Genomic DNA, 16860 nt, shown 5'->3' on the forward strand with positions numbered 1-16860 from the left:
TAATTCAACAGTTTCTCTATCTTGACCTAATTCAAACAATTCAAATTATTCTATCATAATGTTCTAAGTTGATTCCTTATGAGCTAGCGGGGGAACCTAATGGACCTATAGATGATGGGCTCCAACGATCCAAGATTAACTGGCTAAACTCTTTAGATCGAGTTAATCAACTTTTGTTAACTAATGGGTCATTCCATTAAAGTCCCGTAGTTGCACTCCCCTCATTATAGATATTTTTGTGTCCATGTGATATAACCATGATAAGTAAGTTAATCCTTCCCAAGCTGTTCGTAACCTCGGCTGGGTCAAAGTACCGTTTTATCCTTGAGACTGCATCTTGTTCCTTGGTCCTACTAATCCACTATTGAACAAATGGTTTAAGATTTAACCTTTAAATTGAATCCCTCTTGGGCCAATGAGAGGGTGGGACCACTTATTCAAGAATTGGATTCAGTCGTTAAGGGAACGACCTATTTACTAACCCTATAGCAGATAGGAGTGAATTCCATCTTATACTCTATGTGTTGGGATTTATGTCCTAAAATTCGTAGATTGTAAATATAATTCATTGACCGTTATTAATAAAGTGTTATTATTGTAATAATTGTTATTAATTAAACTATTATTTTTGTCTTAATAACCCAAATCCAATAAACTAATATCCTAAGTTGTTTAATGAGTCTTGAACAGTATGTAGAGAAATATAGGGATCGATGTTCAAAATCAGTTTAAAGGGTCTATAGTATAGGTATAAGGTTAGGTACCTTATCCTGGTAACACTATTGATACGGCTCACTTTGTATTTGATACAAATGCAATGATCCAACGTGTTCGTGTAGTTGACATGCGAGTGAGGATATCTTATGCAATGAGTTTGCATAGGACCGGACTGCGAATTATTAACCACTAGATGTAACTCCGTTAACTAGTTATGTTTCTATTTTATTAGGATGACCTAGGTAACTTAGTCTTAATCCTAGGTGTGTTATGAACTCCTATTCGCAAGGGATTGTCCTTTGATTTGTACGGGTGAGAGTGGCCAGATCGTCGACTCAATAAGCTTATCATTTTGGGGAGAAGATCGAGTGGGAAGCTGGAAACATAATTACACAAGATGAAATTCACTCATTCCCTACTTTTGAACAAAGGGCCCTACCCTTTCCATGGCACGAGAGGGGTTTCTGTTTATTGGTAGGACCATAAACATGTTGTTCATTGGAGGAGCACTGATATTTAAGGATTAGAGGTAACTCAGGGGTAAAACGGTAAATTGACCCAGTTGGTGTTACGAACACTCGTGAAGGACTAACTTACTATTATTGGTCTATACTCGTGGACACATAAATATATCTACAGTAAGAAGAGTTCAGCTATGAGTCTTTAGTGGAGTGTACACACAGTTAACGAATATTGATTAATGTGATTAATGAGTTTAGCCAAATAATCTTAGATCGTTGTAGCTTCTAATCTATAGGTCCATTAGGTCCCCTTCCTAGCTCGTAAAGGGTAATGAGATTTATTTATATTTGTTTAATTTGAATATGATTTCAAACTACGAGCTTTAGGACATAAATTCCAACATCTAGTAGGTTTTGTCTTCATCAAATGACAGCACCTAACCCACTATAGTTAGTGAAATTATCTAACAAAATATTAGATGTTTCCACTAACTGTAGTCAAAGTGCAAAATGGATATTTGGTCAAACTTAAACTTTGACTTTTTTAAACTAAAAGTCAACATTTCAAATTTTTATAACTTTATTCGTCTTGACTAATTTCGACCTCTCAACATGAATCCACATTCATTTTTCAAGTTTCAAATCATATTTGAATATATTGTTAGTCAAAAGCCAACATTTTAACTTTTTACACCTCTGACTATTTCCATCATTTTTTAGCTTTTGAGTATGAATTCACATTCATGTTTTAAATATTTAAATATCATTTAAACATAAAACTCTATCTCTAATCTGATAATCGATAACTAAATCACATATACTTATCAATTTCTCTATCCTCACTTAAATCAAACAATTCGACTCATTTCATCATACTGTTATAAGTTTATTTCATATAAGCTAGTAGGAAAACCTAATTGACCTATAGATCATGAGCTTCAACGATCCGAGATTAATTGGCTAAACTCTTTTATACCAAGCTAATCAACATTTGTTAACTAATGGGTCATTCTACTAAAGTTTCATAGTTGCACTCCCATCTCTATAGATATATTTGTGTCAATCTGATATAACCATGATTAGTAAGTTAATCATTCACAGGTGGTTTATAAGCTCGACTGGGTCAAAATATCATTTTACCCTCAAAATTACATCTTGCTCCTTAACTCCCCTTGATCCACTATTGAAAAATTGGTTTAAGGTTCAGCCTATAAATTAAATCCCTCTCGGGCTAATGAGAGGGTGGAGTGTAATGCTTCGGACCAGGATTTGAAATTTGGATCCCCGACATTTCCTTGCATCCCCTGCAACCTGACAGCATCATCCTTACTATCTTTAAAGGCTTATTAGAGTGAAAGTTCTCCCCACAAACCAACACGAATCCTTTCAGCATGCGTTGTTCTCACTCACATGCATCCTAGGAATATTCCCAAGAGGTCGCCCAACATATAGTGTTGGCTTTTTGGCCCTTAATCTCAAATTAATTTATTTTAATTATTCAATTAATTTATGTTTTGATGATAACAAATCTGACTTTTTTTATTGACAATTTTATTAATTTGAATAGACCATATCGTAGAGCTTGGAAAAATGATTCTAACGCCTCTTGAATCACCCAAATCGAAGTTCAAATGAAGAAAATATTGCTAAAAGAAGCTTAACGAAAAATACCCGAGATGGTGACGTGGCGACCAAGCATTCAATTTGAACCAATTAGAGAAAGCCACTTGGAGCAATGAAGGAGTAACAAATGTGGCTTTTTGTTATGTTTTATTGGCTTTTATAAAGAAAATGAATTTAAAAGAAAATGATTTTAATATTATTATTTTTTCTTGTGTCTAACGGCTAGTTTTTTTAAAAGAGGGTGAAGTTGCTTTATTGATTTCTTTTTAAACAAAATATTTTGAAAAGACATATTATTATATTATTATTTGTATTGTGTCTAACGGCTAATTAAGTTTAAATCTCAACCATTCATTTTTCTTTTACTTATATCTAATGACCCAAATGATTTTGAATTTATCTTTCCTCTCTTTTTAAATACTTCACATTTACACAAGATCACAACATCTTTACAATCCTCAAGCAAAAAGCCAACATTGTTATTCTCTCTAAAGCTTCCAATTTTTATTCTTTTCATCTTATTCTTGAGAGCTTCTTATTGTATTGTGAGGATTAAATTTGTGAGCTTCAAATTGTATACTCACTCTTTTAGAGAGTTTTCTTTTGTGTGATTTAAAAATTTCAACATATTGTAACGGTTGGATCCTAACCCGTGGAAAGGATCGGGTTTGCTCTTGAACCCGAAAAAGGAGCAAGAATCGGTTCGGCTCAAATCCGTGGAAAGAGTCCAAAGAAGATTTTCAATCAAAATCCCAAGGGGTGCTTGGGAAAGTGGATGTAGGTTGAGTTTAACCGAACCACTATAAAATTACGGTGTCTTCTTCTCTAACTCTTTTCTAATTTTTTTTAATTTAATTTTAGTTACATATTCTTATTGGTTGAGTTTGATTGCATACTTCCATTCATATCTTTTTATCAATCTTGTTATTTAACAAAGTTTACAAAGTTCTTTATTTAAATTTTAGAAAATATCTAATTAGTTGATTTTACTTTTTATTTGTCAAAAAGTTTATTTAAACCCTATTCACCCCCCTCTAGGGTTGCCATACCGATCCAACAATTGGTATCAGAGCGAGGTTGCTCATCTTGAAATTTTAATTTCTTGATAAACTTTATTGTTAGAGCATTATGGCAAACCTATTGGCAAATGGTATTGTTGAAGGTCAATCTACTTCTAGACCTCCTTATTTTGATGGTTCAAATTATGCATATTGGAAAGCTAGAATGAAAATTTATTTGCAATCTATTGACTATAATTTGTGGTTAATTGTTGCTAAAGGTCCTTATGTACCCATGAAAAATGTTGATAATGTTGATACGCCTAAATTAGAAGAAGAGTATGATGAAAATGAAATGAAAAAGTGTTCATTTAATGCTAAGGCTATTAACTGTTTGTATTGTGCCTTGAGTAAAGATGAATTTAATAGAATATCCATGTGTTCTTCCGCTCAAGAAATTTGGAATACTCTTGAAATTACTCATGAAGGAACAAATCAAGTTAAAGAGTCTAAAATTAGCATGTTTGTTCATAATTATGAATTGTTTAAGATGGATGCTAATGAGACTATCACCGATATGTTTACTAGATTTACTAACATCATAAATGCTTTGAAGGGTCTTGGTAAAGTTTATACAACTTCCGAAAATGTTAGAAAAATTCTAAGGTCTTTACCTAAGACTTGGGAAGCTAAGGTAACGGCGATTCAAGAAGCAAAGGATCTCACCAAACTTCCACTAGAGGAGCTTATTGGCTCACTCATGACTCATGAGATCATCATGAAGGAGCACTTGGAGGATGAGTCCAAAAAGAAGAAGAGCATTGCATTAAAGACTATCTCCTTGGAAGTTGATCCCGAAGATGAGGATGGCCTTGATGAAGATGACATTGCTTATTTCTCACGTAAGTACAAAAATTTCATAAAAAGAAAGAAATATTTCAAGAAACACCTATCAACCCAAAAAGAGTCAAAAGGTGAGAAAAGCAAAAAGGATGAGGTGATTTGTTATGAATGCAAAAGATCGGGTCATATAAGAACGGATTGTCCTCTCCTCAAATCATCTAAGAAATCCAAGAAGAAGGCAATGAAGGCTACATGGGATGATAGTAGTGAAAGTGAAAGTGAAGTTGAAGAAATGGCAAATCTTGGTCTCATGGCTCATAGTGACAAAGATGATGAACATGATGATAAGGTAACTCTAGAACCTCTTTCTATTGATGAATTATTTGAAAATTTTGAAAGCATGCAAAATGACCTAGAAAAACTTAGTTCTAAGTATGTTGTGCTTAAGAAGAAATACAATGTTTTAATTAGTGAAAATAAGTCTTTACTTGATACAATTGCTTGCTTTAAAGAGAATGAAAATTTTGAGCAAATTGAAGAATTGAATGTCTCTAGTGATAAGCATGTTTGTATTGAGAAAGATGCTTTGCTTGATAAAGTTAGATTTCTTGAGCATGATAGTTGTGAAAAAGATAACTTGATTAAAGTGCTTAAAGAAAATGAACTAAGTGTTTTACAAGAACTTGATAAAGCTAAAGAAACTATTAAAAAGTTGACAATAGGTGCTCAAAGATTGGACAAAATTATTGAAGTAGGAAAATCTTATGGTGATAAGAGAGGTTTAGGCTATATTGATGAATCATCTACTCCTTCAAGTTCTAAAACTACATTCGTTAAAGCATCACCTATTGTGCCTAAGTTTAACATGTCTAATCATGTGTCTAATCATGTTAAATCTAGTTTTGTACCCATATGTCATAATTGTGGTGTTGAAGGTCACATTAGACCTAAATGCTTTAAATTGAAGTATGCTCAAAATACTTATTCAAGAAGAAATTTTTCGCAAAGAGCAAAGTTTTACATTGCTCCAAGGAAGAATTTCTCCAATAAAAGTAGAGTACATAAATTTGTTATGAAAAATAAATCTTTGCATAATGTTGTTTGTTTTTCTTGTGGCAAGTATGGACATAAAGCTTATTCTTGTTACCTATCTAGATCTAGTGCTTGTAATGTCTATGAAAAAATGAAATGGATCCCTAAATATGTAAATGCTAACATTCTAGGACCCAAACAAGTATGGGTACCAAAGGATCAAACTTGAAATTAGTTGTTTTTAGGTTTGTTTGAAAGCCTCCAAGAAAAACAAATGGTACTTGGATAGTGGTTGCTCAAGACACATGACGGGAGACCGATCCAAGCTTATCTCTTTCTCCAAAAAGAATGGAGGCATGGTAACCTTTGGTGACAACAAGAAAGGTAAAATAATTGGTAAGGGTAATATAGGAAATGATTCATCTACTTTGATTGAAAATGTTCATTTGGTTGATGGTTTAAAGCATGATTTGCTTAGTATTAGTCAATTGTGTGATAAAGGATTTAGAGTAATATTTGATAAAAAAATTGCATAATTGAAAATGTTAGTGATAGAAAAGTTTTGTTTGTTGGAAATAGGGATGAAAATGTGTACACTCTTGATTTGAATGATTATCCTATTATTGATAAATGTCTTTCGGTTTTGCATAATGATTCTTGGTTATGGCATAGAAGACTAGGACATGCTAGCATGCACTTAATTTCAAATATTTCTAAAAATTGTTTGGTTAGAGGTCTTCCTAGTTTTAAATTTGAAAAAGACAAAGTTTGTGATGCTTGTCAAATGGGTAAGCAAACTAAGTCCTCTTTCAAATCTAAAAATGTGATCTCTACTACTAGACCCTTACAACTATTACACATGGACTTATTTGGCCCTTCTAGAATTGCTAGCTATGGAGGAAATTATTATGCTTTTGTGATAGTTGATGATTTTTCTAGATTTACTTGGGTTTTGATGATAAAACATAAGGATGATGCTTTGAAAAGTTTTATTAGTTTTGCAAAAAGAGTACAAAATGAAAAAGGATTTTTTATTTCCAAAATTAGGAGTGATCACGGAGGAGAATTTGATAATGATGCTTTTAAAGCTTTTTGTGAAGAAAATGGTTTTTCCCATAATTTTTCCTCTCCAAGAACTCCTCAACAAAATGGTGTAGTTGAAAGGAAAAATCGTACTTTGCAAGAATTTGCTAGATCAATGTTGAATGAGTATGGTTTACCTAAATATTTTTGGGCGGAAGCCGTTAACACCGCTTGCTATGTTTCAAATAGAGTTTTAGTTAGACCATCTTTAGATAAAACTCCTTATGAACTTTGGCATGGAAAAATTCCAAATATTGGGTATTTCAAAGTTTTCGGTTGTAAATGTTTTATTTTGAATAACAAAGAAAAACTTGGAAAATTTGATTCTAAGACGGATGTTGGTATTTTTCTAGGATATTCCTCTACTAGTAAAGCTTATAGAGTTTTCAATAAGAAAACTTTAGTTATTGAGGAATCTATTCATGTTGTATTTGATGAATCTTGGAATAATGTTTCTAATGAGTCTATTTGTAGTGATGATTTAGAAAAAGATTTTGGAGATTTACTTGTTAATGACAAAGGCAAAGAAATTGTTCCAAGTATGCAAGATGTGAACATCATAGAGAAGAAAGAAGAGGGTTCTTCATCCTTGCCTAAAGAGTGGAGATATGCTCTATCCCATCCCAAGGATCTAATTCTTGGCAATCCCGAACAAGGTGTCAAAACTCGTTCTTCTCTTAATTTATTTAGTAATCTTGCTTTTGTGTCTCAAATTGAACCTAGAAGTTTTAAAGATGCCGAATGTGATGAGTTTTGGATTTTAGCTATGCAAGAAGAATTAAATCAATTTGAAAGAAACAAAGTTTGGAAATTAGTCCCTAGGCCTTCTAATGCATCTATAATCGGAACTAAATGGGTTTTTAGAAATAAGATGGATGAAAATGGAAATATCATTAGAAATAAAGCTAGACTTGTAGCTCAAGGTTATTGTCAAGAAGAAGGTATAGATTATGAAGAAACTTTTGCACCGGTTGCTAGATTAGAAGCTATTAGAATGTTGCTTGCTTTTGCTTCTTATAAAAATTTCATTTTGTATCAAATGGATGTAAAAAGTGCTTTTTTAAACGGTTATATTGTGGAGGAAGTTTAGTTTACGTAGAACACCTCCGGGCTTTGAAAGTTTTGATTTACCTAATCATGTTTATAAGTTGAAAAAGGCTCTTTATGGCTTAAAACAAGCTCCAAGAGCTTGGTATGATAGACTTAGCAAGTTTTTACTTGAGAATGACTTTAAGATGGGAAAAATTGATAATACTCTATTTATTAAAGTTAAAAATAATGACATGCTTATAGTACAAATTTATGTGGATGATATTATATTTGGTTCTACTAATTCATCTTTGTGTGAAGAATTTTCCAAGTGTATGCATAATGAGTTTGAGATGAGTATGATGGGAGAACTTAGTTTCTTCCTTGGTCTTCAAATCAAACAACTCAAGGATGGCATCTTCATAAGTCAAGAAAAATACACAAGGGATTTGCTCAAGAAATTCAAATTAAATGAAGGTAAAGTTGCAAAAACTCCTATGAGCACTACCACTAAGCTTGACAAAGATGAAAAAGGTAAGTGTGTGGATATAAAGACTTATCGAGGTATGATTGGATCTTTACTTTATTTGACCGCTAGTAGACCCGATATCATGTTTAGTGTATGTCTTTGTGCTAGATTTCAATCTTGTCCTAAAGAATCACATTTCCATGCTGTTAAAAGGATACTTAAATATTTGCTTGGAACTATTGATGTTGGATTATGGTATCCTAGAAATGTTGAGTTTAATTTGGTAGGATATTCCGATGCGGACTTTGCCGGTAGTTTACTTGACCGTAAAAGTACTAGTGGGACTTGTCAATTTCTTGGTAGTTCCTTAGTATCTTGGTTTAGTAAAAAGCAAAATTCGGTTGCCTTATCCACTACCGAAGCGGAATATATTGCGGTTGCTAGTTGTTGTGCACAAATTCTTTGGATGAAACAAACTCTTTGTGATTTTGGATTAAAATTTGATAATGTGCCTATATTTTGTGATAATACTAGTGCCATAAATTTGACTAAGAATCCTATTCATCATTCTAGAACTAAGCATATAGATATTAGGCATCACTTTATTAGAGAGCATGTACAAAATGGTCATATTACTCTTGAGTTTGTAAGTTCCAATAATCAATTAGCGGATATATTTACCAAACCTTTGAGTGAAGAAAGCTTTTGTAAAAATAGGCTTGAGCTTGGAATTATTCGTTGTGATGCATCTTGATTTTATATCTTACTTGATATTGTTACCGTAATGCATATTGATAGGGGGAGAATTAGACATTTTGTATGTGTTCATATTTTTTTGGGAGAGCTAACTTCATTGGTATTGTTTTTGATGATTCCAAAGGGGGAGAAGTATAAGAAAAATATGTTTTTATCAATTTGTTGCATAATTGTTTCTATTGAATAATGCATATTTTTTTAGAGAAAAAAATTAATTAAGGACAAAGAAGGTTCTCTTATCAATTGTTTTCAAGTATGTCTTTGTGGTGAAATATATACATGAGCTTTATGGTTATACATCTTGATAATAGAATTACTTGTTGATCATGTGTGTTTCAAGTTATTTTTCTTCAATGATTTGTCATCATCAAAAAGGGGGAGATTGTTGGCTTTTTGGCCCTTAATCTCAAATTAATTTATTTTAATTATTCAATTAATTTATGTTTTGATGATAACAAATCTGATTTTTTTATTGACAATTTTATTAATTTGAATAGACCATATCGTAGAGCTTGGAAAAATGATTCTAACGCCTCTTGAATCACCCAAATCGAAGTTCAAATGAAGAAAATATTGCTAAAAGAAGCTTAACGAAAAAATACCCGAGATGGTGACGTGGCGACCAAGCATTCAATTTGAACCAATTAGAGAAAGCCACTTGGAGCAATGAAGGAGTAACAAATGTGGCTTTTTGTTATGTTTTATTGGCTTTTATAAAGAAAATGAATTTAAAAGAAAATGATTTTAATATTATTATTTTTTCTTGTGTCTAACGGCTAGTTTTTTTAAAAGAGGGTGAAGTTGCTTTATTGATTTCTTTTTAAACAAAATATTTTGAAAAGACATATTATTATATTATTATTTGTATTGTGTCTAACGGCTAATTAAGTTTAAATCTCAACCATTCATTTTTCTTTTACTTATATCTAATGACCCAAATGATTTTGAATTTATCTTTCCTCTCTTTTTAAATACTTCACATTTACACAAGATCACAACATCTTTACAATCCTCAAGCAAAAAGCCAACATTGTTATTCTCTCTAAAGCTTCCAATTTTTATTCTTTTCATCTTATTCTTGAGAGCTTCTTATTGTATTGTGAGGATTAAATTTGTGAGCTTCAAATTGTATACTCACTCTTTTAGAGAGTTTTCTTTTGTGTGATTTAAAAATTTCAACATATTGTAACGGTTGGATCCTAACCCGTGGAAAGGATCGGGTTTGCTCTTGAACCCGAAAAAGGAGCAAGAATCGGTTCGGCTCAAATCCGTGGAAAGAGTCCAAAGAAGATTTTCAATCAAAATCCCAAGGGTGCTTGGGAAAGTGGATGTAGGTTGAGTTTAACCGAACCACTATAAAATTACGGTGTCTTCTTCTCTAACTCTTTTCTAATTATTTTTTAATTTAATTTTAGTTACATATTCTTATTGGTTGAGTTTGATTGCATACTTCCATTCATATCTTTTTATCAATCTTGTTATTTAACAAAGTTTACAAAGTTCTTTATTTAAATTTTAGAAAATATCTAATTAGTTGATTTTACTTTTTATTTGTCAAAAAGTTTATTTAAACCCTATTCACCCCCCCTCTAGGGTTGCCATACCGATCCAACATATAGAATTGCTCTAAGCTAAGCACGCTTAATTTTGAAGTTCATATGATCAAGCCACCCAAAAACAAGGTCTGAATCTTGGGCCTAGTGCATTATAGATGGTATCAGAGCGGAACCTCTCCCAATAAGATATAGTTCAGAGACGAACCAAGCAGAAGTTGGTGGACATGTAACGCCCTGAGTTTAGGAGGGAGACATGAATGAACTGGTATCATATCTCAATGAGAGGGATTTTGAGTACATGAAAGTCATGTTAAGAAAGACTTAAAAGAATTAAAGTTACTACCTATACCAACAAGGTGCACCTTCCTTTTCGATGGCTCGATCATAGGAACTTCAAAGTTAAGCGTGCTTAGCTTGAATCAATTCTATGTTGGGTAACCTCTTGGAAATTTTCCTAAGATGCATGTAAGTGAGGACAAAAGCATGCTGAAAAAACTCGTGCTGGTTTTGTGGGGATGACTTTCATTCTAATAAGCATTTAAGATAGTAAGAATGATGATGTCAGGTCGTAGGGGATGTAGAGGAATATCGTTTTTCTTGATCATAGAAACTTCAAAGTTAAGCGTGCTTAGCTTGGTGCAATTCTATGTTGGGTCGAATTCCAAATCCTGGTCTGAATCCTAGGCTTGGGTCGTTACATGGTGCAATTCTATGTTGGGTCGAATTCCAAATCCTGGTATGAATCCTAGGCTTGGGTCGTTACATGGGGCCCCTTGTTTAAGACTTGGATTATGTCCTTAAGAGGACAACCTATCTACTAACCTTAAATCATATAGGAGTGAATATTGTGTTGCATCCTATGTCCCTAGTTATTCACCCGATCTTACCTCTTAAATTGGAGGCTTATTGGGCCAACGCTAAAGAGTTGTCTCCACCTATGCCTGTAAGGATAATCTCGTGCGAACATGAGTTCATAGTTAGCTCAGGATTAAGATTAAGTTACCTAGGTCATCAATAGTTGAAATAGTCAGTTTTAAATAGTAAACGATGTAATAATGTAAAAGTGACTATTTCATGGTTCAATCTTATGTAAACTTTTTACATATGATGCCCCCATTTTCATGACTTTACACGAAAGAATCAGAATCACATCATTTGTACTAACTACTAAGCAGACCACATCCATAGTGTTCTAGAATAAATAGCCAACAAATCTTTATTCATATACTATAGACCGTTTTAGGCTATATACTCGAACTTAATCCACGTTTATGTCTCTACATAAAGTTCGAGTTTACTCAAAATAGTCTCAAGACCTTAGTTTATTGGATCTAAGATTATAGTATTCAATTTCTCAATAACCACTTTATTGAATAGAATATAATTACAAGCTACGAGTTTTATTAAGACCGAAATTCCAACAGTTCGAAGGATAACTTGACAGACTTATTTACAAAATCATTACCTACCACAATATTTAAAAAATTGGTGTACAACATTGGAATTTGGCGACTCAGATATCACGTGATGCTTCCATGAGGAGGAGTAAATTATATTTTTGTAAGTACTTTTGTAAATGTATAAATTATATGAAATATGTACTCTTTTTCTTTTCCTAGAATTTTTTTCCCATTGAGTTTTTTTCTAGTAAAGTTTTAAACTGACATATTTAATATATTTAATGAACATCTAAAGGGGAGTATACTAAATATTATTAAATAGATATCCATTATGCTTAGTGTCAAAACGTCACCTATCATTTCCTCCACATCCAACTACTTTGCGCTTAGTGAATGTAATTCACCTTATACTTGTTAAATTGCCTGAAATTTCAAAGAAAATGGGAATAAAGGAGATCTTTGGAGAATTTATATTTTCTTAATTTCTTGTTTTTATTTATTTTAATATTATATTTTTTTTATACTCATGTTCTTTCTATGCCTCATCTTTACAACAAATAATTATATATTTCTAAATTGTTACACTAAAAACAAAAAGAATAAAAAAGTATTAAAAACAAAAAGAGCAAAAAAGTATATGAGAAACAACAAAAAAAATTTGAATTTTGATGAGTTCATATAGATTAAACAATAATTAGGAAGTGAAAAGATAATAATTTGGTAAAAAATGTTGATTTTTTTAGTTATATTTTAAAAAAAAAGTATATAATAGAGATTTTTTTAAAAAAATATAATAAAGCGGTAAAATATTTATATTTTATAGAACAATTTTGAAAATGGAAAAAGCACACAGGTCCATAATGAAAAATACAAAAAACGCTTCTGTCAACATGCAATTAATTTGATACTCTCGTGTAATATATTTGGTACAGGATATTTCTTCAAGATTTTTTTTTTTTGTACAGGATCATTTAGACTATTCTTTTGTACATGATCGTTTAATTTGACTATCCAAATGTAAACAATTTTTCCAAGATTCTTTGGTACACAATCGTTTAAATTTGGCTATTCTTTGGTACAAGATCGATTATATTTGGTACACGATCATTTAGATTTGATTTTTTTAAGATTCTTTTGTGCATGATTGTTAGATTTGACTATTTTTTATACATGGTCATTTAGGTTTGGCTACCTAAATCTAAACGATGATCGTGTACCAATATCCCAACGAATTTTTTCAAGATCTTTTATATATTTAGTACATGATCTTGAACAACCAAATAACAGTTCGAAAAAAAATAGATTTTTTATATTTGATACACGATTTTGAACCAAATAACAGTTTGAAAAAAATAAAAGAAAAATTGCAGAAGAAAAGAAAATGATGATGGAAAGGAAAAGAAAAATTATAGAAGAAACAAGATGGAAAGGGAAAACTGTAATGAAATAAAATGGTTAGCTTCATGGATTTTTTGATTTTGTTACACGAGCCGTAAATATTTTGGTGTTTTTTTATGTTTATGAAATTTTTTCTATATAATAATTATGAATAAAACATTTAAGACTGTTTTTAATACAATAGTTGAGGCTTGGGATTCGAACCTTCTACCTCTAGAATGTAAGGTCACATTTTATTAATAACATTAGTGAGTCATAATAGGTTAACTTTCATAAATAGAACGAAGCGGCAAAATATTTACAACCCATAGTACAATTTAAGAAAGCCCATTAGGGCTGATTATTTTTTCAGAATTCGATATTTGCTCTTGCTGGTTTATAACGAATTTTCAATTTTGATTCTTCCTCCCCGATTTTTTTCTTTTTATCGTCTTTCTTCCCTTCTTTTCTATTTTTTTTCTTCTTGCCATCGTCTTTTTTCTCTTCTTCTACCGTTATTTGGTTCAAGATCGTGTACCAAATATATAATATTTTTTTTAAAAAAAAGATATTCAATCTGTTATTTGATTGTTTAGATCGTGCGACAAATATAAAAAATCATTAAAAAAATTGTTGAAATATTGGATAGTCAAATCTAAACGTTCGTAGCAAAATTTAAACCCAAAAGAATCTTTAAAAAAAATCGTTTAGATTTGGCTTCCCAAATTTAAACAATCAAATCTAAACGACCGTGTACAAAAATAGCCAAATTTAATCGATCGTGTACAAAAAAATATTTTTTAAAAATTGTTTAAAGTGTCTACACAAGAATCAAAACCTCTTTTCTATTTTGTCGAGCGTTCGAAGAGTGCTCCAACTATCGTAATCAAATAACGGGGAATTTTCTGGTCTCGCTCCTGGGGCCCACTTTCTTCTAGCTCTTTCAGTTAGACGACCGTAGCTGTGAGACCTAGAAAGTTTCCCCCAGTATCGAACAAGATGTCTAGTCTCAGTGCCTGGTCTGTAGTACAGGCCAATAATTTGACTGCCCAAATTTAACGATCAAATCTAATTGAACGCGTACAAAATATAAACGAACGTTTTCCAAAAAATCTTGAAAAAATCGTTGAGATTTGACAACCCAAATTTAAACGATACAAAAATAGCCAAATATATCACACGTGCTAGATGTCAAAAATGGAGAGTAATATATCACACGGACATTTTTGGAATTTTTGATTGTAGGTATTTTTCCATTTTGTTCTATTTTTTAAAAGACCCCGTTATAATACTATATTTTTACCATTTCACTATTTATCATTAACAAAATAATTTTATAAATTAGTTTCATAAAAAATGGAGAGTAATATAAATAAGACTATAATTTTTTCATCATAACATAAAATAAAGTAAAAATGTGAGACAAAAATGTGAAATTATAAAGACATTGATTTTTTACTTGAAAATTAAATGATAAACTTATTTTTATGGACCAAACTTGGAAATTTAAAAAAGAAATTTTACTGGATAAATTAATGTGTTAAAAGAAATCCAAATTCATTAATATCCCAACTCCAAGTGAGTGAAACAGGAGAAAGCCCAATCCAAATGCAAAAATCATGCCTAATATAAACTCATGCATATGGTTCTTCTTCGTGCAAACACAACCCCTTCTTCTTCTCTTCTTCAATCTAATTCCATAACAAAACAGATGAAGAATTAGACGATGTCAAACTCGTGGACAAGAAATGAGGTGAAAGTGGGATCCAAAAAGAGAAAGCATGAAGAGTACAAAGGTTGAAGGGAAGTGAAATTGAGAGCAGAGATGAGAGTTTACATAGGAAAAAAAAGGAAGAAGAAGGTGTGGAGCCCTAGTGATACAAGGGAAGAATAAGAGATGAGAGAAGCCAGAGGAAAGGTATTTTTTTAAAAATATAACAAACCCAAAAACATTTACTATATACAACAATTTCGAAAACGAAAAAAACCCACAAGTCTATAATGAAAAATATCAAAATTGCTTTAGTCAACACGTCATTGATTCTAAACGATCTTAATTCGCGATCATATAGAAAATGATCACTAGAAGAAAACTACCCTACAATGACAGTTATATATCTCAAAAAATGAATGGAAGAAAAAAAAACTGTCACGAAATATAAAATTTCGCGTTTTTGACGGGAAAAGACGGAATTTTTCGGAAAACACTTTTCGTGACAGTTATTAACTGTCATAGAATGTTAGGGTTAAAAATTTTTTCTTTTTTCCTTTTCTTTTCTTTTTCCTTTTTCTTTCTTTTCCCTATTTCCTTCTTCCTCCCCGTGCGTCCTTCCCCTTCTCCCCAGCCGCAACCGTCGCGCCTCTTCTCCTTCCTCCCATACGCCGCGACGACTCCACCGTCTCCTTCTCCTTTCCTTCTCTTTTCTCTTTTCCTTCCGTCTTTCTTTCCGCCGCAGCCCAGCCGCCCATCCTTCCCCTTCTCTCCGTTCGCGAAGCAAAACGCCACCGACTGACCTCCATTCCTCTTCTCCTTCCCGTTCGCAGCCCCGCCGCAAACCGTCGCCTCTCTTCCCTTCCATTTTCTTCTTCCGTCCGAGCTGCCTGCGCAACCCTTCCCTTCCATTTTCCTCTTCTCTTCAGTTCGCAAAGCAGCCGTACACGTCCAGATCTGCCGCCGTCCAGATCTGCACCGCAAGACCGCCGTTGCCCTTCCGCCACTGCCCGGTCCAGATCTGCACCGTTTTCGCGTCTTGTTCTGTCTCCGTCGAAGCCGAGCCACCGTGTGAAGCAGTAACTGCCACGTCCGCCGCTCACAACCGCCGTCCACCGATCCCTTCTCCTCCGTTGTCTGCACTGCCGCGCCGGAAGCCTGGTTTCAGCCAGCCTCCTGCCGTCGTTGAACGTGCCTTTTCACTTTACGATCAGATCAATCTCATCGACAATGTCCCTGAAGATCAGCTTCGTTTTCAACGGTACTGCCCTAACTTCTCCTTTTTGTCTTTTGCATCGATTTCTTTCCTCAATTTTATATCTTTGACTCTTTTATGCGGGGATTTAAGGTATACTGAGACGGGGTTCACTGTGAATGGAGTGGATTATGAGGGCAGCTTGCTTTGTGTTGGGAATTTGTTGATGTCTTGGACTCCTAAGAAATTTTCGGAAATTACGTCTGATAGGTTTGCTTTGCATTTCTTGTTCCTAACTTACAATACCCAATTTACTTCCTTTGTTCTTTTTGGTGATTGAAAATGAATGAAATGATGGAAGTTCACGTGGGTGTTCAAACTTCTATCTTAAGTGATTGAAGATAGTTGATGTATATTTATTTTCTCAAAGTCACATTTTTTGCAAGTTTGGTTTACTTTGGATTTATTAAAGATAATACCAGTTCACTTATTGATTCCATTCATTCCCGAAAAATTCTTTAAAAAAATTTAGTTTAACACCAAGAATCGCTTTGAGGATTTATCTCCTTAAGGGTTGTCGGAACCTATACTGAACATCTACAATACGTTT

General features: G+C 32.8%; 1 protein-coding gene across 1 annotated transcript; it reads left to right on the forward strand.

The window, feature by feature from the left end:
* The first annotated feature begins 15241 nt into the window (after positions 1-15241).
* On the forward strand, positions 15242-16590 carry LOC116402433. Its single transcript, XM_031881684.1, has 3 exons — positions 15242-15262; positions 15985-16316; positions 16404-16590. Exons 1-3 carry the CDS (start codon positions 15242-15244, stop codon positions 16588-16590), a joined length of 540 nt encoding a protein of 179 aa, XP_031737544.1.
* Positions 16591-16860: the final 270 nt, after the last annotated feature.

This window comes from Cucumis sativus, chromosome 3 (genome assembly GCF_000004075.3).
Source record: "Cucumis sativus cultivar 9930 chromosome 3, Cucumber_9930_V3, whole genome shotgun sequence".
Lineage (NCBI taxonomy): Eukaryota > Viridiplantae > Streptophyta > Magnoliopsida > Cucurbitales > Cucurbitaceae > Cucumis > Cucumis sativus.

Excerpts from the sequence above, each read along its gene's own strand:
- LOC116402433 (XM_031881684.1), top strand. The coding sequence starts at position 15,242 with ATGAGAGAAGCCAGAGGAAAG. Across the intron at positions 15,263-15,984 it reads TGAGAGAAGCCAGAGGAAAG|TTCGCAAAGCAGCCGTACAC; the intron begins GTATTTTTTTAA and ends TCTTCTCTTCAG. Across the intron at positions 16,317-16,403 it reads GATCAGCTTCGTTTTCAACG|GTATACTGAGACGGGGTTCA; the intron begins GTACTGCCCTAA and ends CGGGGATTTAAG.